General features: G+C 45.6%; 1 protein-coding gene across 1 annotated transcript in view; it reads right to left on the bottom strand.

Annotated features, from left to right (window-relative positions):
- The window catches only part of LOC122924966 (zinc finger protein OZF-like), a 212,771-nt gene extending 196,653 nt beyond the window's left edge, over window positions 1–16,118 (bottom strand). The window contains exons 1-2 of the mRNA XM_044276511.1: window positions 16,066–16,118; window positions 4,868–5,716 (exon numbers count right to left, since the gene is read on the bottom strand). Coding sequence (XP_044132446.1) covers window positions 4,868–5,684 — 817 coding nt within the window. The 5' untranslated portion in view covers window positions 5,685–5,716; window positions 16,066–16,118. The remainder of the gene's footprint in view (window positions 1–4,867; window positions 5,717–16,065) is intronic.
- Window positions 16,119–22,213: the final 6,095 nt, after the last annotated feature.

The raw sequence follows: 22,213 nt of genomic DNA, 5'->3' as shown, positions 1-22,213 counted from the left end.
GTAATGAAAAACTACGGAGGTATTCACATAAAGAGAAAAAAAAAGACTTCCCTGACTCTAGGTAGTGTGAATGGGGGGTCTGAGAAAGCAAATATGCATTCTCCCTGCAATACCTGTTCACTCCTGCCTGCCATGGTGGCGCTAGACTCAGGAAATTTTGAGGTATTTGTTGACAGTGGTGCGGGGGTAAATCTTATTGATTTTCAGTTCCTCCAAAATCTTGGTTTTAGAACTAGCACTTTAGATAAAGATATACCAGTGTTTGCTATTGATTCCTCCCCTCTTTCACAAAAGAGTCTTACTCATATCGTTCATGACATTTAGTTAAGGGTGGGTGATTCACATCTTGAGTCCATTGCTTGTTTTGTTAGGGAGGGCTTGCCTGCTCCGATGGTTCTGGGTTTACCGTGGTTTATAAAGCATAACCCTACTATTGATTGGCAAACAAGACAAAAGCAGTAACTGTCTTTGTGCTTCTATCTCAGGGGTGTCAACTACGGTCCTACCTCAGTTTCTCTCTGTTTTGCTGACGTATTCTTGGAGGGTGGAGCTGCCTCCCCATCGAGAATATGATTGGTCAATCTCATCCCTGGAGCTAAACTGCCAAAATCTCGACTATAAAACCTTTCCCAACCCGAAAGAGAAGCTATGCGGAAGTATATTGCAGAGAGTTTGGCAAAGGGACATATTAGGCCATCTAAGTCCCCTGTGGCCGCCGGCTTCTTTTTCGTAAAAAAGAAAGACGGATCACGTAGACCGTGTTTAGATTTCCGGGAATTGAATCTCATTACGGTCCGTGATCCATATCCCCGTCCTTTGATTTCTGATCTATTTGATCAAATTGTCAGAGCCAAGGTGTTCTCCAAGTTGGATTTAAGAGGAGCTTATAATCTGATCAGAATTAAGGAAGAAGATGAGTGGAAAACGGCCTTCAATACACCCGAAGGTTATTTCGAGAACAGGTGTTGTCGATCCTTTGGGAGAATAAATTGTATGCAAAATTGGAAAAATGTGTATTTGCTGTCCAGGAACTACCGTTTTTAGTATACCTGCTTTCTGACTGGTTTTCAGATGGACCCAGAAAAGGTCCGGGCGGTACTGGAATGGGACCGGCCTGAGAATCAGAAATCTCTGAAGCGGTTTTGGGGTTTTACCATATACTACAGAAAATGAATATTTAATTATTCCACCATTGTAAAACCTTTGACAGATATGACTAAAAAAGGCGCCGACTTTTCTGTCTGGTCGGATTAGACATTACAGGCCTTTTCTGCTATTAAGAAATGTTTTGAGTCTGCTCCCATTCTGATGCAACCTGATGTGTCTCAACCGTTCATCGTGGAGGTTGACGCATCAGAAGTGGGGGTCGGAGCAGTTCTCTCACAGGGTCCATCCCCTAACAAATGGCATCAGTGTGCTTTTTTTTCCAAGAAACTCTCAGCTGCTGAAAGAAATTATGATGTAGGAGATAGAGTTGCTGGCCATTAAATTGGCTTTTGAAAAATGGCGTCATTGGTTGAAGGGGGCTACTCATCCTATTACGGTATATACTGACCACAAGAATTTGGCTTACCTGCAGTCTGCTAAGCAGCTGAATCCTGGACAGGCTAGATGGTCACAGTTTTTTTTACTAGGTTCAATTTTGTGGTCAACTTTCGCCCTGGGGTTAAAAACATCAAGGCAGATGCATTGTCACATAGTTTTCCTGGGGGGAGTGATTCGGAGGATCCTGCTCCGATTTTGGCTGATGGGGTGGTGGTTTACGCTCTGTACCCTGAGTTGGAGGTTTTGGGGGTCCAGGAGGAGGCTCCTTATTCTTGTCCTCTAGACAAGTTGTTTGTTCCTGCTGAACTGCGATACAACGTGTTCAAGGAACATCATGATACGGTCTTTGCGGGACATCCTGGAAGCAAATCCACCATAGATCTTTTTTCCCGGAGATTCTGGTGGCCAGAGTTGCGCAAGGGTGTGGAGGGTTATGTGACAGCATGTGAGACCTGTGCACGTGCGAAGGTGGCTCACACTTGGCCTTCAGGATCCCTTCTTCTTTTATCCATTCCGTCTTTGGACGCATTTGTCCATGAACTTTATTACCGAGTTCCTATGGGAAAACTGTGATTTTAATGGTAGTGGACCACTTCAGTGAGATGGCCCACTTTTTACTGTTGCCTAGCTTGCCCAATGCCAAAACTCTCGCTCAGGTTTTTATTGATAACATTTTGAAACTACATCGCGTTCCCTCTGATTTGGTGTCTGATAGGGGGACGCAATTTGTTTCCAGGTTTTGGAGGGCGTTCTGCTCTCGTCTGGGAATTCAACTTATTCTTCGGCTTTTCATCCCCAGTCGAATGGTCAGACAGAGCGCACTAACCAAAACCTAGAGACCTATTTGAGGTGTTTTGTTGCCGAGAACCAGGATGACTGGTCATCGTTCTTGTCTCTAGTCGAATTTGCCTTGAATAACCGTAGACAGGAGTCCACTGATAAGTCGCCATTTTTTAGCGCATATGGTTTTTAGAGATTCTCTTCCGCCTTGTCATCTATCTGGCGGACAATCCAAGTTAAGTTGGAAAAGATGGGTGAAAGATATAAACGGATGTCTGACAGGGGACGCATGACTGATCCGGACCTGTGTGTGGGTGATTCGGTGTGGTTGTCCACTAGAAACATTAAGCTGAAGGTACCATATTGGAAATTGGGTGCAAGATTTATTGGCCCTTACAAAATCTCTGCGATTGTTAACCCGGTGGCGTTTTGTCTGGATCTTCCGCAGACCTGGAAGATCCATAATGTGTTTCACAGGTCTTTATTAAAGAAATATGTGGAACCTGTGGAACAATCTCCATTGCCACCTCCCCCTGTCCTGGTGGATGGCAATTTGGAGTTTGAAATCTCTAAGTGTTCTTTGGGGTTCCCTCAAGTACCTGGTGCACTGGAAGGGATACGGTCCCGAGGAAAGAATGTGGGTTCCAGCTGCTGATGTCAGTGCTAGCCGCCTGGTGAGGGCCTTTCACAGGGCACACCCGGATAAAGTTGGTCCGGGGTGTCAGGAGGTCACCCGTAGAAGGGGGGGGGGTTACTGTCATGCCTTGCCCTGTAAATGTGTGGCGGTCTGTCAGACTGGCTGCACATGTCTGACTTCTCTGTTTGTTTTGGGTTTGAGCTGGATCCACCTTCCCTCGACTATAAAACTAGGTGAACTGGGTTTCCTTGTTAGTGAGGCCATTTATCCCTCCTTCCCCCAGTGGCCTGTGCGGGTTATAGTTCTTTCCTGGGAGCTCTTGTGGTGGATAGTCTGCTCCAGCTCTGCTCAAGATAAGTCCTCTCCTTTATTTCCCTTTGTGTGTTTTATCTAGGCCTCTAGGGAGACGCTTGCTTCCTCCTGGTTTGAAGAAGCAGGTTGCCTCTTCCCTTTCCCCTGCTGCTTAGCGTTTGCCCAGGGTGTTTAGGTTTAAGCACGAGGGCATGTGCATATCCACCCTAAGGGTATGCACACGGGCACAGCAGTTTAGGGAAAGCTTTTAGGGATCGCTAGGAGGTGACCCTTTTCTTCCTAGCTTTTGGGCCTAGTAGTTTGTTTTCCCGTGTTTGGTTATTTCCCCGCTTACCTACCTATCTTGAAAATTTGTATTCTATGAGAATTTGAAATTTATTTTTCCTGACTGGATTTTCTTCATTCACTTAGTAAAATCCGCATCAATTGATGCGGATTGACCGAACAGATTTGCCTGCGAACACCTGCGGATTTCCATGCGGATTCTCCAAACATGAATCCTGACTGTGTGCATTTAGCCTAAGTCTAAGGCTTCTAACTCCAACCTATTGCCACGATCTAAAGGAGGGAATATAACAAATAAATACTTCTTAACATCTCCCCACTTCTTCATAGAAGGAGTTTTCCAGGAAGGACAGAAAAAAAATAGGAGGGTCTAAGTTAGGCAGTCTTATAGGATCTGCATTTAATTGATTAATTTTAATCTCCTGTCCTATGTTTCAGGAGAATTAGAAATCCCCGTTGGTGCTGCTGCTGTAGGGCGACCAGGAAATATTAGAAGTCTGACTCCCAGCACCACCGCAGCCTCCTTGCAGCTTACAAAGCACAGTGCCGTATATTGTATAATGGCTGTGCTTGGTATTGTAGCTCAGCCCCATTCACTTCAATAGGAGTGAACTACAAATAAGCCATGTGACCCATGAACAGTACTTTACTGGCCTACGAAGAGGCCATGTTGCTCACTGGCCTCATCAAGAAGATTAAGGGGTTGTTTTATCAGACCCCACAGAGTGGCCAGATATGCAATTCTGATTATACTTACCTGGTCCTTGTCGTTGGGTTCTGGCTCCTCTCCCGCCCAGTCGGCTCCACGGGTCTCCCAGGCCCTGGGAACATGAACATAGCAGCCAATGAATGCCGGCAGCGTGTGTGTGTGGCATATCACAGGGTCACATGCCAAATGGGTAATACTTCGCTGCCATTCATTGGCTACAGCAGTCACATGCCCAGATATGAGAACAGATTAGCCAGAACCCAGCAGCGGGGACCAGGTAAGTATGATCACTATCATGGGTCTGGCCACTATGTGGGGTCTGATATAACATGTTAAAGGTGGACAACCCCTTTAAAGACAATGAATTGCCTAATATGTTAAATATATATGAAAATGGTCCCTGTGTGATATCTATGTATAACAAGATTTTAATTATCTGAAAAGCGCTTCTTGCATTTTGAGCATAAAAAGAGCTTCTCTCCTTTGTGACTTATCTGATGTGTGAATTCTGTCATGTATGACAAGATTTGATTTCTGTGTAAAACATCTCCCACATTCTGAACATGAAAACGGCTTTGCCCCGGTGTGAATTTTCTCATGTTTAAGTAGATCTGATTTTTGTCTAAAAGATTTCCCACATACTGAACATGAATATGGTTTCTCTCCCGTGTGAATTCTTTCATGTGTAACAAGATGTGATTTCCGTGTAAAACATTTCCCACATTCTGAACATGTATATGACTTCTCTCCTGTGTGACTTCTCTCATGTCTAACAAGATGCGATTTCCGTGTAAAACATTTTCCACATTCCGAACATGGAAATGGCTTCTCACCTGTGTGACTTATCTCATGTCTAACAAGAGCTGATTTTTGTGTAAAACATTTCCCACATTCTGGGCATGAATATGGCTTCTCTCCTGTGTGACTTCTCTCATGTGTAACAAGATGTGATTTCTCTCTAAAGCATTTCCCACATTCTGAACATGAATATGGTTTTTCTCCTGTGTGAATTATCTCATGTCTAACAAGTTGTGAATTATATGTAAAACATTTCCCACATTCTGAACATGAATATGGCTTCTCTCCTGTGTGGCGTCTCTCATGTATAACAAGATGTGATTTCAGTGTAAAACATTTCCCACATTCTGAGCAGGAGTATGGCTTCTCTCCTGTGTGAATTCCTCTGTGTGTAGAAAGACCTGAGCTTTTTGTGGACTCTTTATCACAGTGAAACCTTTCTCCTCCTTTCTGAGTTGTACTTGTGGTTACAATCTGTGATTGATCAGAAGATGGTTCTTCATGATTAGGGGGATTATATGAAAGATCTGTACTGTGACTTCCTGGATGAACATTAGGGGTAATGAGGTTTTGTTCTGTAAAGTTCTCCATGATATCTTCATCTTCTAGAGATAACATGAAGTTTTCCTCAGAATGGTTACTGGGGTTTTCTGTTAAGATAAGAATTGAAAAATAATTGTATTTTTCCAAACTGCAGAGTATAGAAACTTATAACATTACCATTAGGCTGAAGGTTGATCGAGCAGGAAGGAGAACTATAGGCCATTTACTTTGAAACCACTTCTGGCTTTGGCTAACAAAAATAAAAACTACACTTGGGATTCCCACCTTACAAAGCTTCTATAACTTCCTGACAAAATCCAGGATTCTGTTTTACACCAGGTCATGACTTTTATTACATACAGTAAATTATGACTTGATAAAACTCAAAAATGTGAAAAGCCCGACCATGTCTGGCACCCAGTCCTGCTCTCTGCCACAGTACTTTTTGCTCTCCAACTGGGCTTTTATACAAGTTCACAAGTGTGACGATACCACACCTCGCAGCGCCGCCTGATGTCAATGTACGTTGGCATCATGCGGGCACGGGGAGTGAGAGAGGGTGGTCCACGATACCTTCAGGCGTGACTAGGGTTTCGATACCCAATCGATACTTTTGTCCCGGTATCGATACTGGGCTGCGCTGCTGCACAGTCTAGTATCACGGAACATGAGCGCATGCTTATGTTCCCTGAGCATCACAGGGGAGAAGGAAGCAGTCTATCTCCCCTGTTCCACGCTGCCAATAAAGAGAGAGGGGTGGGCGCACTGCGCCACCAATGATAGGAGGACTTTTCATGGGTTCGGACTTTGTTAAGTTAGCAGGCTACATAGAGCAGCGCCCAGGAATCTCCCTGCACTTACTATTATTCCTGGGCACCACTCCGTCCGTCCGCCCGCCCGCTGTGACCCTGTTCCCAGTTCCAGGGAGAAGGAACGCCCAGGAGAGAAGCCTGCTAACTTAACAAAGTCCGGACCCATGAATGGTTGTCTTTAACTTTTAATACAGGAGGCAGGTGCCGGCAGCAGAATCACATAGCCGGCACCCTGTCTCTGACAGGGAGTTGTGATCAGCGGTAGTTACCCCCTCAGGTGCGGCACCTGAGGGGTTGACTGCCGCTGATCTGCTGCCGGCACCCGCCTCCTGTATTAAAGGTTAATTATCATTGGTGGCACAGTGCGCCCGCCCTCCTCAAACACCCCATTATTAAAATCATTGGTAGCAGTGGCCACAGGGTCCCCTCCCCTCCTCCTCATTGGTGGCAGTGGCAGCCTCTGATCGGAGCCCCAGCAGTGTAATTGCGGGGCTCCGATCGGTTACCATGGCAGCCAGGATGCTACTGAAGCCCTGGCTGCCATAGTCAGCTCCCTGCTGCTGAGTGCACTATGCACAGGGCAGCAGAGAGAGTGCGAGGTCCTATTCACCACAACAGAGATCTATCAGGGTAAATAGGACAAGGGATTAAAAGATCCCAGGTTCTAGCCCCTAAGGGGGGAAATAGTTATTAAAAAAAAGTAAAAAACACATTATATGTATATATATTTATTATAAAATCACCCATTTTCCCAATTTTACATATAAAATATATAAACAATAAATAAATAAATAAACATAAGGAGGTTTCTATGAGGAGGTAAGTTCTAGACTTGACAGCGGCAAATCAATGGATGTCGTGTATCTGGACTTCTCCAAAGCGTTTGACACTGTACCACATAAAAGGTTAGTATATAAAATGAGAATGCTTGGACTGGGAGAAAATATCTGGCTCAGTGATAGAAAACAGAGGGTGGTTATTAACGGTACACACTCAGATTGGGTCACTGTCACTAGTGGGGTACCTCAGGGGTCAGTATTGGGCCCTATTCTCTTCAATATATTTATTAATGGGCTTGTAGAAGGCTTGCATAGTAAAGTATCAATTTTCGCAGATGACACTAAACTGTGTAAAGTAATTTACACTGATGAGTACAGTATACTGTATATATACTACAGAGGGCAGTATACTGTATATACACTACAGAGGAGAGTATACTACTACAGAGGGATCTGGATAGACTGGAGTCTTGGGCAGATAAGTGGCAGATGAGGTTTAACACTGACAAATGTAAAGTTATACACATGGGAAGGAATAATGCAAGTCACCCGTACATACTAAATGGTAAAACACTCGGTAACACTGACATGGAAAAGGATCTAGGAATTTTAATAAACAGCAAACTAAGCTGCAAAAACCAGTGTCAGGCAGCTACTGCCAAGGCCAACAAGATAATGGGTTGCATCAGAAGGGGCATAGATGGGAACATAATCCTACCACTTTACAAATCACTGGTCAGAGCACACATGGAGTACTGTGTACAGTTCTGGGCTCCAGTGAACAAGGCAGACATAGCAGAGCTGGAGAAGGTCCAGAGGAGGGCAACTAAAGTAATAACTGGAATGGGGCAACTACAGTACCCTGAAAGATTATCAAAATTAGGGTTATTTACTTTAGAAAAAAGACGACTGAGGGGAGATCTAATTACTATGTATAAATATATCAGGGGTCAGTACAGAGATCTCTCCCATCATCTATATCCCCAGGACTGTGACTGTGACGAGGGGACATCCTCTGCGTCTGGAGGAAAGAAGGTTTGTACACAAACATAAAAGAGGATTCTTTACGGTAAGAGCAGTGAGACTATGGAACTCTCTGCCTGAGGAGGTGGTGATGGTAAGTACAATAAAGGAATTCAAGAGGGGCCTGGATGTATTTCTGGAGCGTAATAATATAATACAGGCTATAGCTACTAGAGAGGGGTCGTTGATCCAGGGAGTTATTCTGATGCCTGATCGGAGTCGGGAAGGAATTTTTTTCCCCTAAAGTGAGGAAAATTGGCTTCAACCTCACAGTTTTTTTTTGCCTTCCTCTGGATCAACTTGCAGGATGACAGGCCGAACTAGATGGACAAATGTCTTTTTTCGGCCTTATGTACTATGTTACTATATAAAAAATCTATGCGGTAAATGCCGGTACAAAAAAAATAAAAATAAAATAATAATAATAATATTATATATAAAAAACTGTGATTCGCCATTTTTAAAAATGCGGAATGCATGTTGCTTTTTTGGTGTTTTATTTTTTTCACGTGGTATCGAATGATATAAGTTGATTCAAATTTTCACGGTGTCAACAAAGCCCAAAAAAGTTGGGACAAGTAGCAATAAGAAGCTGGAAAAAGTTAATTTGAGCATAACGAAGAGCTGGAAGACCAATTAACACTAATTAGGTCAATTGGCAACATGATTGGGTATAAAAAGAGCTTCTCAGAGTGGCAGTGTCTCTCAGAAGCCAAGATGGGTAGAGGATCACCAATTCCCACAATGTTGCGCAGAAAGATAGTGGAGCAATATCAGAAAGGTGTTACCCAGCGAATAATTGCAAAGACTTTGCATCTATCATCATCAACTGTGCATAACATCATCCAAAGATTCAGAGAATCTGGAACAATCTCTGTGCGTAAGGGTCAAGGCCGTAAAACCATACTGGATGCCCGTGATCTCAGGGCCCTTAAACGACTCTGTACCACAAACAGGAATGCTACTGTAAAGGAAATCACAGAATGGGCTCAGGAATACTTCCAGAAACCATTGTCAGTGAACACAATCCACCGTGCCATCCGCCGTTGCCAGCTGAAACTCTACAGTGCAAAGAAGAAGCCATTTCTAAGCAAGATCCACAAGCTCAGGCGTTTTCACTGGGCCAGGGATCATTTAAAATTGAGTGTGGCAAAATGGAAGACTGTTCTGTGGTCAGACGAGTCAGGATTTGAAGTTCTTTATGGAAATCTGGGACGCCATGTCATCCGGACCAAAGAGGACAAGGACAACCCAAGTTGTTATCAACGCTCAGTTCAGAAGCCTGCATCTCTGATGGTATGGGGTTGCATGGGTGCGTGTGGCATGGGCAGCTTGCATGTCTGGAAAGGCACCATCAATGCAGAAAAATATATTCAGGTTCTAGAAAAACATATGCTCCCATCCAGACGTCATCTCTTTCAGGGAAGACCCTGCATTTTTCAACAAGATAATGCCAGACCACATTCTGCATCAATCACAACATCATGGCTGCGTAGGAGAAGGATCCGGGTACTGAAATGGCCAGTCTGCAGTCCAGATCTTTCACCTATAGAGAACATTTGGCGCATCATAAAGAGGAAGGTGCAACAAAGAAGGCCCAAGACGATTGAACAGTTAGAGGCCTGTATTAGACAAGAATGGGAGAGCATTCCTATTTATAAACTTGAGAAACTGGTCTCCTCGGTCCCCAGACGTCTGTTGAGTGTTGTAAGAAGAAGGGGAGATGCCACACAGTGGTGAAAATGGCCTTGTCCCAACTTTTTGGGGATTTGTTGATACCGTGAAATTCTGATTCAACATATTTTTCCCTTAAAATTGTACATTTTCTCAGTTTAAACTTTTGTTCCGTGATTTATGTTCTATTCTGAATAAAATATTAGAAGTTGGCACCTCCACATCATTGCATTCAGTTTTTATTCACGATTTGTATAGAGTCCCAACTTTTTGGGAATCCGGTTTCTACAGATGGTGGTATAATCAGTTAGCAAATGAAAGTCAGTTACCAAATATGTAGGTGGTTCTTGAAAACTATAGTTCCTTAGCTTTATTCTTGGATGGTTGTCACAGTCACATGGAGGTAGTGATGTGATATTCCAAGGTTCCTCCAAACATGTTACACAACGTGACCTCCTTCAGAGAAAAGACAATGCCCTGCACGGGCACTTTAAACCTTAGTCAGTCATGCCCCTTCCTCCACCTGGTAGGATTCCACTTCCCCTTCCTGGTTGCCAAAAATCCACAAAACTTATTATGGCTCATAGCTCCACACTGGAAGGTCATGAGGAGATGGTTCTGGTACCAACGGCTTATGGGTACAATTCGAGACCAAACATGGCACCATTATTTGGTTCCTACTAGGATTTCTCCGAATCTCCCCTTCTCTGCATCCCACACACGAGAGAAGACCCAGGGTCACAAAGACGTGAAAGGTGCCGGTTCCATGATGTCTACAGAATTTCTTTGTTGTTATTGACCTGCTCAGCCCCCACAGGCATTCATCCTGCCAGAGAAGCTGAGCTGCCAGTGTGGCAGAGTGGGGTGTTAAATGTGAACACGTGGCCCTGCTGTGACCTGTGGAGCCTGATTTCCTCTGCCCACTACTGGAGCAAATGGCAGCAATTAAATCATAACTCCACATATTCCTCACAACAAAGATCAATGATCTGTCACCATTCAACACAAACTGCATCTATTATTGAACATCTATTAAACCTGATGACACTGGTGAACTCATTAGAAGAATTCATGTAATAATGCCCACTTACAGCTTACTTCTCTTTAGTGCACCTCCTCCCCTGACATGCTCAGTACAGGCTGCAGTCTCCCTGGCTCTTTAGTGAGAGGGCGCCCATCTTCTAGGGGCATGGGAAATCACAGCTTCTAATTCCTTTATTTTTCGGCAGCTTGTACCGAGCTCGTGCAAGACAAATAAACGCAATAAATATTTGTACAAACCCATAGAATAAAATTTACATGTTCTTTTTACTGCAGGATAAACATGTGTGACTTTCCAGCAGCAGCAGAGGAGGAGGTACATTGAAAGGTAAAGGAGCCTGTCAATTATATTATAGGTGGACACCCAGGACTCATGAGAACGCTAATATTCTAGATCGACTCATAAAATGCTTATTTTTATATCAGCCATTCTAATAGTGTTTCAAAGTCAGTACACCGGCCTCATCAGATGTAAGAGACCAATTTAATGTAATCTGTATTGTGAAATCTAATTGTATGGAGCACTTTTTACTTTGTACTGTTTATATTTTCGCTGCCACCTTATAAGACCCACAACTTTTATATATTTTTTCGATATAGCTGTAGGAGGGCTTGTTTTTTTGTGCGAAGAGTTGTGTTTTTTTAATGGCACCATTTTGGGGTATATGTAATTTATTGTTTAGGTTTTATTCATCTTTTGGAGGAAACTATGTGGTGATATCAAATATGTTGTAATATTTATGATGTTTTAGTACTTTTACGCAAAAAATCTTATTTTATGCATCAAAAAGTAATACATTTTTTTATTTCAAAACTTTTTTCCTCGACATACCCGTATGAGGATTTATTTTTTTGCAAGAGTTCTCATTTTTATTGGTACATATAATGATTTTGCAGTACAATTAATCTATTGATACATTTTAATTTTTTTGGGGTGGGGAAAGGCAAACGATGGCAAATATGTCTTTTTTTTTCTATTTATTCTATGGGTTGCTAGGATTGCACTGGAACCAAATATGTAGATTTTTCTATGGTTAACAATTTTAAAGAAAAACTATTTCGTCTCCATGACAGCACATCTAAAACTGCCTTCTCCTGATAGGACAGGAAAAAACTAAGGTTTAAACCCCCCCCCCCCCCCCGTGTTCTTTCCTGTCCTGTCAAAGGCAGGCAGATCAGTGAGGTGCGGGGAGCTCTTCTGGGGTTCCAAGCTGAAGACATTTTACTCTGTCTAGACCAAGGTCAGATACGACGGGCAGCGGCATTCCCTCCTCATGTTGCGTCCTGGTCCCCGTCTCTGCAGGCACTGTAGCCCTAATGAAATCCCCTCCAGTGGTGGCCCAGGGGGCTTAATGCGGAGAGGCAGTATGGGACCGGAGCAAGGCCTTGGTGTTCACATCAGACTCGGGTCAGAACGTGCCTTTTCCAGCCTTCACAGCCTTAAAGCACATGATCTTTTGTAATGGCGCCGGGACTATCACCTACAATCCAGCCATCCTCCCTTCAGGACGGGCCATCTTTGGAGCTTCAGCACGAGTGTCCTAGCCACACAAGGCTCGGTATCAGAGCCCTCTACAGCTCAGACTGTTGTGACTAGTCTGATATCAGTACAATTTGTGCCCACATGTGATAGGGATGATACTTCTCTCCATTGTAAAGCAAAAACCCAGAAATGTGGAATTTCCCGCATTCCTTTGATTCCCTGAGACTTTCAGAAGTTCATGAAGGAGAACTGCTCTCTAATTCTCATCATGCCATACTGACCCAGGAGGAGATGGTTCGGCCTAATGAACACTCAGCCTAGAAAACCCATCACACTCCCCTTATCTCCAGGGTTGTTGACCCAGGGTCCAGTCCGCCACCAAACACTTAGAAATTCTGCAGTTTTCAGCCTGGAGTTTGAGAAATCCATCCTGTTACAAAATGTCATATCTGAGAGTGGTGCAGAACATACTATGTAGTAGAAAGTCTACCACCTCCAAAATTTACCTTAAATATGGAAAAATAATTGCTTCATGGTGTGGACAACAAAAGAATGAGGATTCTCCAAATATCCCCTTGGGATTAGATTTTTTTTTTTTTATAGGATGTCCATAGATCTGAGCCTCTGTAGACCCATATAAGAGACCCCCAGAAGACATGTTCCTGGAGAGCTGTATAGTGAGCAGTAGATTATAGACATCAGCCGGTCACTGCTCAGAGAGGGGGCATAAGGGGGGAAAGGTTCCCTCCATAGACCCTTATAGGAGACCCCCAGAAGACATGTTCCCAGAGAGCTGTATAGTGGGCACTAGATTATAGACATCAGCTTGTCACCGCTCAGAGAGGGGGCATAAGGGGGGAAAGGTTCCCTCATAGACCCTTATAGGAGACCCCCAGAAGACATGTTCCCGGAGAGCTGTATAGTGGGCACTAGATTATAGACATCAGCCGGTCACCGCTCAGAGAAGGGGCATAAGGGGGGGAAGGTTCCCTCCATAGACCCTTATAGGAGACCCCAGAAGACATGTCCCCGGAGAGGTGTATAGTGGGCACTAGATTATAGACATCAGCCAGTCACCGCTCAGAGAGGGGGCATAAGGGGGGAAAGGTTCCCTCCATAGACCCTTATAGGAGACCCCCAGAAGACATGTTCCCGGAGAGCTGTATAGTGGGCACTACATTATAGACATCAGCCTATCACCGCTCAGAGAGGGGGCATAAGGGGGGAAAGGTTCCCTCCATAGACCCTTATAGGAGACCCCCAGAAGACATGTTCCCGGAGAGCTGTATAGTGGGCACTAGATTATAGACATCCGCCTGTCACCGCTCAGAGAGGGGGCATAAGGGGGGAAAGGTTCCCTCATAGACCCTTATAGGAGACCCCCAGAAGACATGTTCCCGGAGAGCTGTATAGTGGGCACTAGATTATAGACATCAGCCGGTCACCGCTCAGAGAGGAGACATAAGGGGGGAAAGGTTCCCTCCATAGACCCTTATAAGAGACCCCCAGAAGACATGTCCCCGGGGAGCTGTATAGTGGGCACTAGATTATAGACATCAGCCGGTCACCGCTCAGAGAGGGGGCATAAGGGGGGAAAGGTTCCCTCCATAGACCCTTATAGGAGACCCCCCAGAAGACATGTCCCCGGAGAGCTGTATAGTGGGCACTAGATTATAGACATCAGCCTGTCACCGCTCAGAGAGGGGGCATAAGGGGGGAAAGGTTCCCTCATAGACCCTTATAGGAGACCCCCAGAAGACATGTTCCCGGAGAACTGTATAGTGGGCACTACATTATAGACATCAGCCGGTCACCGCTCAGAGAGGGGGCATAAGGGGGGGAAAGGTTCCCTCCATAGACCCTTATAGGAGACCCCCAGAAGACATGTTCCCGGAGAGCTGTATAGTGGGCACTAGATTATAGACATCAGCCGGTCACCGCTCAGAGAGGGGGCATAAGGGGGAAAAGGTTCCCTCCTAGACCCTTATAGGAGACCCCCAGAAGACATGTTCCCGGAGAGCTGTATAGTGGGCACTAGATTATAGACATCAGCCTGTCACCGCTCAGAGAGGGGGCATAAGGGGGAAAGGTTCCCTCCTAGACCCTTATAGGAGACCCCCAGAAGACATGTTCCCGGAGAGATGTATAGTGGGCACTAGATTATAGACATCAGCCTGTCACCGCTCAGAGAGGGGCATAAGGGGGAAAGGTTCCCTCATAGACCCTTATAGGAGACCCCCAGAAAACATGTTCCCGGAGAGCTGTATAGTGGGCACTAGATTATAGACATCAGCCGGTCACCGCTCAGAGAGGGGCATAAGGGGGAAAGGTTCCCTCATAGACCCTTATAGGAGACCCCCAGAAAACATGTTCCCGGAGAGCTGTATAGTGGGCACTAGATTATAGACATCAGCCTGTCACCGCTCAGAGAGGGGCATAAGGGGGGAAAGGTTCCCTCATAGACCCTTATAGGAGACCCCCAGAAGACATGTTCCTGGAGAGCTGTATAGTGGGCACTAGATTATAGACATCTGACTGCTGATATCACAGCTAAGGTTGTTCTATAGGAAACTCCTAAAGACAACATGTCCCCCTGTGACTTGTGTGCAGAGTTGTCAGGAGACCTTGTGTGTTGTCAGATGTCTCCTCAGTTCTTGCCCCCAGCCTCATATATGAAATATAGAAGTAAGATGAGGAACTTTCTTCTCCGCTGTTATTATTGGGGGATTTCTTCACCAATTTGATTTAACTGAAATCACCAAAATGTCAGGATTTATTGTAATATCTGCTGACGAGCACAAAGTGATGCTTAACCTTTTCCTGCACAGAGGTACATGTAGTCCATCATGATAGCAAAGACACAAAAGCTGTGCCCTCATAGTCCCCAGTGGGTGTGTGGATGTGACTGACCGTCATGTCCTGCAGGAACAGCTGGGATCAGAGAAGAATCTGATCAGAGATCACCGTCAGCTGGATAAGGAGAACACTTCATGATGTGATGGAGACATCTCCAATCAAAGAGCAGCAGCCGGTGATCAGATTCTCCTCCTGCCCTGAAGGCACCAATGTCACAACCAGACAGCTGAGAAGCTCTGACAGAGGCCTTTCAGAACCTCCTCTTTGAGTTTCTGTGTTGTGGTATTCAGCTCCTCCTCTCCTTAGCCTCTCTCAGCTGTCATGTGTTGGACTAATTGCTTCCCTTTAAATTCTTCCCCAGAAGGCTTTTCTGGGCGGCTTATATTTCTTCCTGGAGTGTGTGTGCATGCCCATCTGGTTCTCCTCTCCTCTACTAAGTTAAGTGTTAAACTGTTATCTGTTATTTTCTGTTTGCTGGATCCCAGGTGACCCTGACTCCCTCCGTGTCTAGTGTAGGGAGCCGGTGGTCGTGTCCCCTCACTATTGTAGGGTGTTCAGGTGTTAGATAGTCGAGGTACGAGGATATGCGATCATCCACCATTGGGGTGTTCGCATAGGCTGAGCAGTCAGGGAGAGTGCCAGGTCTTATGCAGGGGTCTCCCTTTTGTTCCTTAGTTTTGGATCCAGTGAGTCATATATTCATTTTGCATTGTCTTGTTTCCTGTACACCTTTCCGTGACAACCAAGGACAGAACCTGAAGTCACTTTCCCCATTCATGATTCCATACCTGTGGTGACATCTCCTGGAATGTCCTCCTCCACCTCACTCTTACACGGGGGATCGCCCATCATCCTCTCTTCTTCATCCTCCACTTTGATATCAGTCAGATCTTCCCCCTGATTTGTCATCTGTAACAATTCAGTACAATACAGCAGACAGGTGGGAAATCTAACAGATCCACATAAGAGACCCCCACAATCTATGACCCCTCTATGACTGCAGGACCCCCCTATATAGATGTGTACAGGGCTCAGCTCCATCTACCTGAGGGTTCTCTGGGACCTTCTCCTCTGGACAGTCCTGGGAATATAGAGGACGGGGACATCTCTCTGGTGGATTTCTCCTCCTGGATTCATCTGTGGAGACACAAGCACACAGTGACTGAATACATGCCCTCCTGTAGATCTGTCTATAGATCATACAAAACTACTCCTCCCAGTCTCCTCTCCACCAGGCTCCGAGATGTCGGAGAAAGCTCTACATCTATCTCCCTCCAAGTCACTTTCTCCTAAGGAGCTTTCATGGTGAATAGGGAAAAAGAAAAGTATCCGATGAGAGAGACTGCCGCCCTGCTGGACAGGAACAGGGACCTCTGAGATCACTGAAACCCCCATTTTCATCTGTAAGAAGTTTCATCGGAAGGACAGTTACGCCATTTTTAGGTTGATCCTGCTGACAGATCCAGTTTTATTGATGTATTTTATTAAATATACACATTTGGTGGATACGAAATAAAACCCTTTAGGAGGAAATGGAGCTACAGCCCCAGAAGAAGCAGAAAACGAGGATAAAATCAGGTTGGAAGTTTTTACGGACTCCATGCGACTTCCACGCTGTAGGTGCTCTGTAAAATTGCTTAACGCTTTCCTGCACAATGAAAAATGTACATGTAGTTCATCATGGTGGTGTAGACACAAAATCTGTGCCCACATAGTCCCCAGTGGGTGTGTGGATGTGACTGACCGTCATGTCCTGCAGGAACAGCCGGGATCAGAGAAGAATCTGATCAGAGATCACCGTCAGCTGGATAAGGGGAACACTCCATGATGTGATGGAGACATCTCCAATCAGAGAGCAGCGCTCTAGACCTGAAATGTGACCTCTAATTTCACTTCCAGCACAGAATGGATCACTACGTGACAGTCTTGTAATCACACAATCCGTCTGGGCAGAGGTTGTCCTCTCTGCACCTCTTGCTGCCAAGTTCTCTCAGTTCCAGAATTCTGTCTAAGTTTGCAACAAGTGGTGATACCTTGGACGTTGATGAACAGGAGGCGTCGCACAATCATCCCACACAACTTCATCCAATTTCTAAGGCAGGATAAAAAAACTTTGCTTTTAATCTGCCTTTGACACCACTCCCCGGTGCCACTGATTGGAGCTAGGTGCTGGAAAATTTGATCAAGTACAGATCTTAACACCTGCTACTTCCTCGATTTTACAGAACCATATGGATTGTCTACCTTGGTCTTGTCATTTCAGTATTAAGGAATATATGTGCGGAGGGTTTCCTAATACCTATATCTGACAGAAGCTCCGACATCAGGCTCTATACAGTCACACAGGGGCGGACATTGCCCAGAAGCTCCATGTATAATCTACAATGTATACACTGCGGAACACGGATCTCACAGGACGCCTCTGATAGAGCAGTGTAGTCTACTATACCGGCCCGATGGAGGCCAGAAGGACACGCTCCCATCATGTCACTGGAGACCTATGGATATTACTGAAATATAAAGCACACGTAGCCTCTAATGTAATGTGATAAGAAACTGTGGAGATCCTCCATTACATGTCACTGCACACACGTGTATACACTGCACATGACGGCTCTTACCTTGTGATATAAGAGGCTGGTGCTCCTCCATTACATGTCACTGCACACACGTGTATACACTGCACATGACGGCTCTTACCCTGTGATATAAGAGGCTGGTGCTCCTCCATTACATGTCACTGCACACACGTGTATACACTGCACATGACGGCTCTTACCTTGTGATATAAGAGGCTGGTGCTCCTCCATTACATGTCACTGCACACACGTGTATACACTGCACATGACGGCTCTTACCCTGTGATATAAGAGGCTGGTGCTCCTCCATTACATGTCACTGCACACACGTGTATACACTGCACATGACGGCTCTTACCTTGTGATATAAGAGGCTGGTGCTCCTCCATTACATGTCACTGCACACACGTGTATACACTGCACATGACGGCTCTTACCATGTGATATAAGAGGCTGGTGCTCCTCCATTACATGTCACTGCACACACGTGTATACACTGCACATGACGGGTCTTACCTTGTGATATAAGAGGCTGGTGCTCCTCCATTACATGTCACTGCACACACGTGTATACACTGCACATGACGGGTCTTACCTTGTGATATAAGAGGCTGGTGCTCCTCCATCATGGCCTCCTTGTACAGATCCTTGTGTCCTTCTATATACTCCCACTCCTCCATGGAGAAATAGACAGTGACATCCTGACACCTTATAGGAACCTGACAACACAATGACACCGTCATCACCCAGACCCCTCCAGTGCTGTTACTGGAGAATTTCCCAGCATTCCCAGCAGTGTCACCTCTCCAGTCAGCAGCTCCATCATCTTGTGGGTGAGTTCTAGGATCTTCTGCTCATGTATCAGGGGGTGAGGGGGAGGCTCTGTGATGGGGTGAGGGGTCCTGCTCCGCCCTCCTGACTCCTGGAGATGGATGATGGGAGTCACACAGTCCCCCGATGTCTTCTTCACTATTGTGTACTCCTGTGGATGGAGAGAGACACTTAGGGAATAAACCCTTCAGGGGCCATGTGCTCTCCTCCGGCCCTCTCCTCCTGGTACAACGTGCCTACTTACCTTCTCATGGCTCCTACAACATGACTTTTGGTCACTGGTCACATGACACATCACTCACCATATTTGGGGCTGATCTTCAGGTTCTCCATCACTTGGAAGGTCTGGAGGCCGTTCTCCAGGACCCTGGACTCTTCCTATCACTTCCTATGATGGATTCTCCTCCCCGATGTCTGACTTGTTACAGAATACAATAAAGAGGAGAGAAATCTAGAAAAGTTTACCTCTCCGCTCAGCAGGGAGATGATCTCCAAGGTGAGGTCTAATATTCTTCTGCTGATCTCCTTCCTGTCCATCCTTGGCAGTCATTCAGAAGAGGAGAGAACTGGAGGAGCTGGAGGCTTCTAGTACTGCAGGCGCCTTTATGAGAAGAGGAGAGGAAATCATCCAGGGGACAAGACCAGATGTCACCTCCAGAACCGCACTTCCTGAGCCTGGAGGGGCCCCCGCCACATGGAGTCCAGGGGCCCCAACATGGAGATCTCTGGTGGCTCCACAGGAGATAAATGTCTGATAGATGCAGGTCCCACCTCTGGGCTGTGCTCAGCTGTGTCCAGAACTCCTAGAGAAGAGACTGGAGAGAGCTGAGCTCAGGCCGGGCCCCGATGCATTCATTCTCCTCCTGGATGCAGGGGCACTCACCAGGACAGTCAGGGGCCAGCGAATAATGACAACCCCCACTATCCCCACTACTCCCCCCCATCATACTAAGCTGAGGAGCGGAGAAGGATTCCTTGTGTGTAATGGAGGAGAATCTCCAGAGGTGACATGTCTGAGCTCTCCACCACACCGTCTCCTCACAGCTCCTCTTACCTGCAGGCTGGAGGAATGGCTGATACCAGAGAGAACAAGAGCCCTGACTACCGACCAGGACCTGCCCAGTATCTGCTGCACTGCCAGAGCTGAAGGACCTGGGGAGACCTCACCGTCATGTGATCAGTAAAGGGGGCGGGTCTGAGCTGTGGAGAGGAGATGTGGTGAAGGACCTGTGATGATGTCACTGTCATGTGATCAGTGGATGGGCGGGGCTCGACAGTGGAAAAGAAAAGAGGTGGTGAAGGACCTGTGATGATGTCACTGTCATGTGATTAGTGTATGATGGGGCGGGGCTCAGCAATGGAGAGGATGAGGTTGAAATGAACCTTTGATGATGTCTGGTGGTGATCAGTGCAGTGAGAGGGGTTTTGAATGGAGGAGAAGAAGGTGGAAAACTTACGAATTCATAATTCACTCATTCTTCTTTTTTTTACAAAGCCAAAGAAATCCTGGCAGTTATAGTTGTTTTTTAAACTCTACAATAACATCCTGGACATGTTGAGAGTTGTAGTTATTTCTGATATTGTATGATAACCTAGACATAATGGGAGTTGTAGTTCTCTAATATTCTATATTACTTGCTCAGAGAGTATGTGAGTTGTAGTTTTCTATTTTAAAAGAGTATAATAACAGCCTGCACATGCTGGGAGCTGTAGTTCTCTCCCCTGATATCATTGAATAACGGCCTGGACATGCTAAAAGTTGTAGATTTCTCCTATAATACCCTATAATAACAGCTTGGGCATGCAGGGCATTATAGTTCTCTCCTCTTGTATCCTATAATAACAGGCTTGGCATGCTGGGACTTGTGGTGGATTCAGTAGTCCATAGGTCCAGCATCTTGGGGACAACGTGTGCCTCTAGTAGAGAACAGCTCCTTGTCTGTGTTATCAGTGTAACATCATCTATTATAGCTTTGATACCAGAGAAGGAAGAATAGTGTCAGAGGCCCCATCATCAGGAGAAAAGACCCCAATGTGGAGGAGAGAAAACTTGTCAGAATAAGGACAGCAGAAGTGTGGGGAACATGGAAGAGAGGAGACACAAGACATGTCAGAATAAGGACTGCAGAAGTGTGGGGAACATGGAAGAGAGGAGACACAAGACATGTCAGAATAAGAGCACCAGAAGTGTGGGGAACATGGAAGAGAGGAGTCACAAGACATGTCAGAATAAGGACAGCAGAAGTATGGGGAACACGGAAGAGAGGAGACACAAGACATGTCAGAATAAGGACAGCAGAAGTGTGGGAAACATGGAAGAGAGGAGGCACAAGACATGTCAGAATAAGGACAGCAGAAATGTGGGAACATGGAAGAGAGGAGGCACAAGACATGTCAGAATAAGGACAGCAGAAGTGTGGGGAACATGGAAGAGAGGAGGCACAAGACATGTCAGAATAAGGACAGCAGAAGTGTGGGGAACATGGAAGAGAGGAGACACAAGACATGTCAGAATAAGGACAGCAGAAGTGTGGGAAACACGGAAGAGAGGAGACACAAGACATGTCAGAATAAGGACAGCAGAAGTGTGGGGAACATGGAAGAGAGGAGACACAAGACATGTCAGAATAAGGACAGCAGAAGTGTGGGGAACATGGAAGAGAGGAGACACAAGACATGTCAGAATAAGGACAGCAGAAGTGTGGGGAACATGGAAGAGATGAGACACAAGAAATGTCAGAATAAGGACAGCAGAAGTGTGGAAAACATGGAAGAGAGGAGGCACAAGACATGTCAGAATAAGGACAGCAGAAGTGTGGGGAACATGGAAGAGAGGAGGCACAAGACATGTCAGAATAAGGACAGCAGAAGTGTGGGAAACATGGAAGAGAGGAGGCACAAGACATGTCAGAATATGGACAGCAGAAGTGTGGGAAACATGGAAGAGAGGAGGCACAAGACATGTCAGAATAAGGATAGCAGAAGTGTGGGGAACATGGAAGAGAGGAGACACAAGACATGTCAGAATAAGGACAGCAGAAGTGTGGGGAACATGGAAGAGAGGAGGCACAAGACATGTCAGAATAAGGATAGCAGAAGTGTGGGGAACATGGAAGAGAGGAGACACAAGACATGTCAGAATAAGGACAGCAGAAGTGTGGGAAACATGGAAGAGAAGAGACACAAGACATGTCAGAATAAGGACACCAGAAGTGTGGGGAACATGGAAGAGAGGAGACACAAGACATGTCAGAATAAGGACAGCAGAAGTGTGGGAAACATGGAAGAGAGGAGACACAAGACATGTCAGAATATGAACAGCAGAAGTGTGGGAAACATGGAAGAGAGGAGACACAAGACATGTCAGAATAAGGACAGCAGAAGTGTGGGAAACATGGAAGAGAGGAGAAACAAGACATGTCAGAATAAGGACAGCAGAAGTGTGGGTAACATGGAAGAAAAGAGACACAAGACATGTCAGAATAAGTTTATCTTTGTTGTGGTTTTGGGAAGGATCCCATCTTTC

The sequence above is a fragment of the Bufo gargarizans genome, chromosome 1 (assembly GCF_014858855.1).
Source record: "Bufo gargarizans isolate SCDJY-AF-19 chromosome 1, ASM1485885v1, whole genome shotgun sequence".
In the NCBI taxonomy this organism is placed as follows: domain Eukaryota; kingdom Metazoa; phylum Chordata; class Amphibia; order Anura; family Bufonidae; genus Bufo; species Bufo gargarizans.
This window is presented reverse-complemented; position numbering and strand designations above follow the sequence as displayed.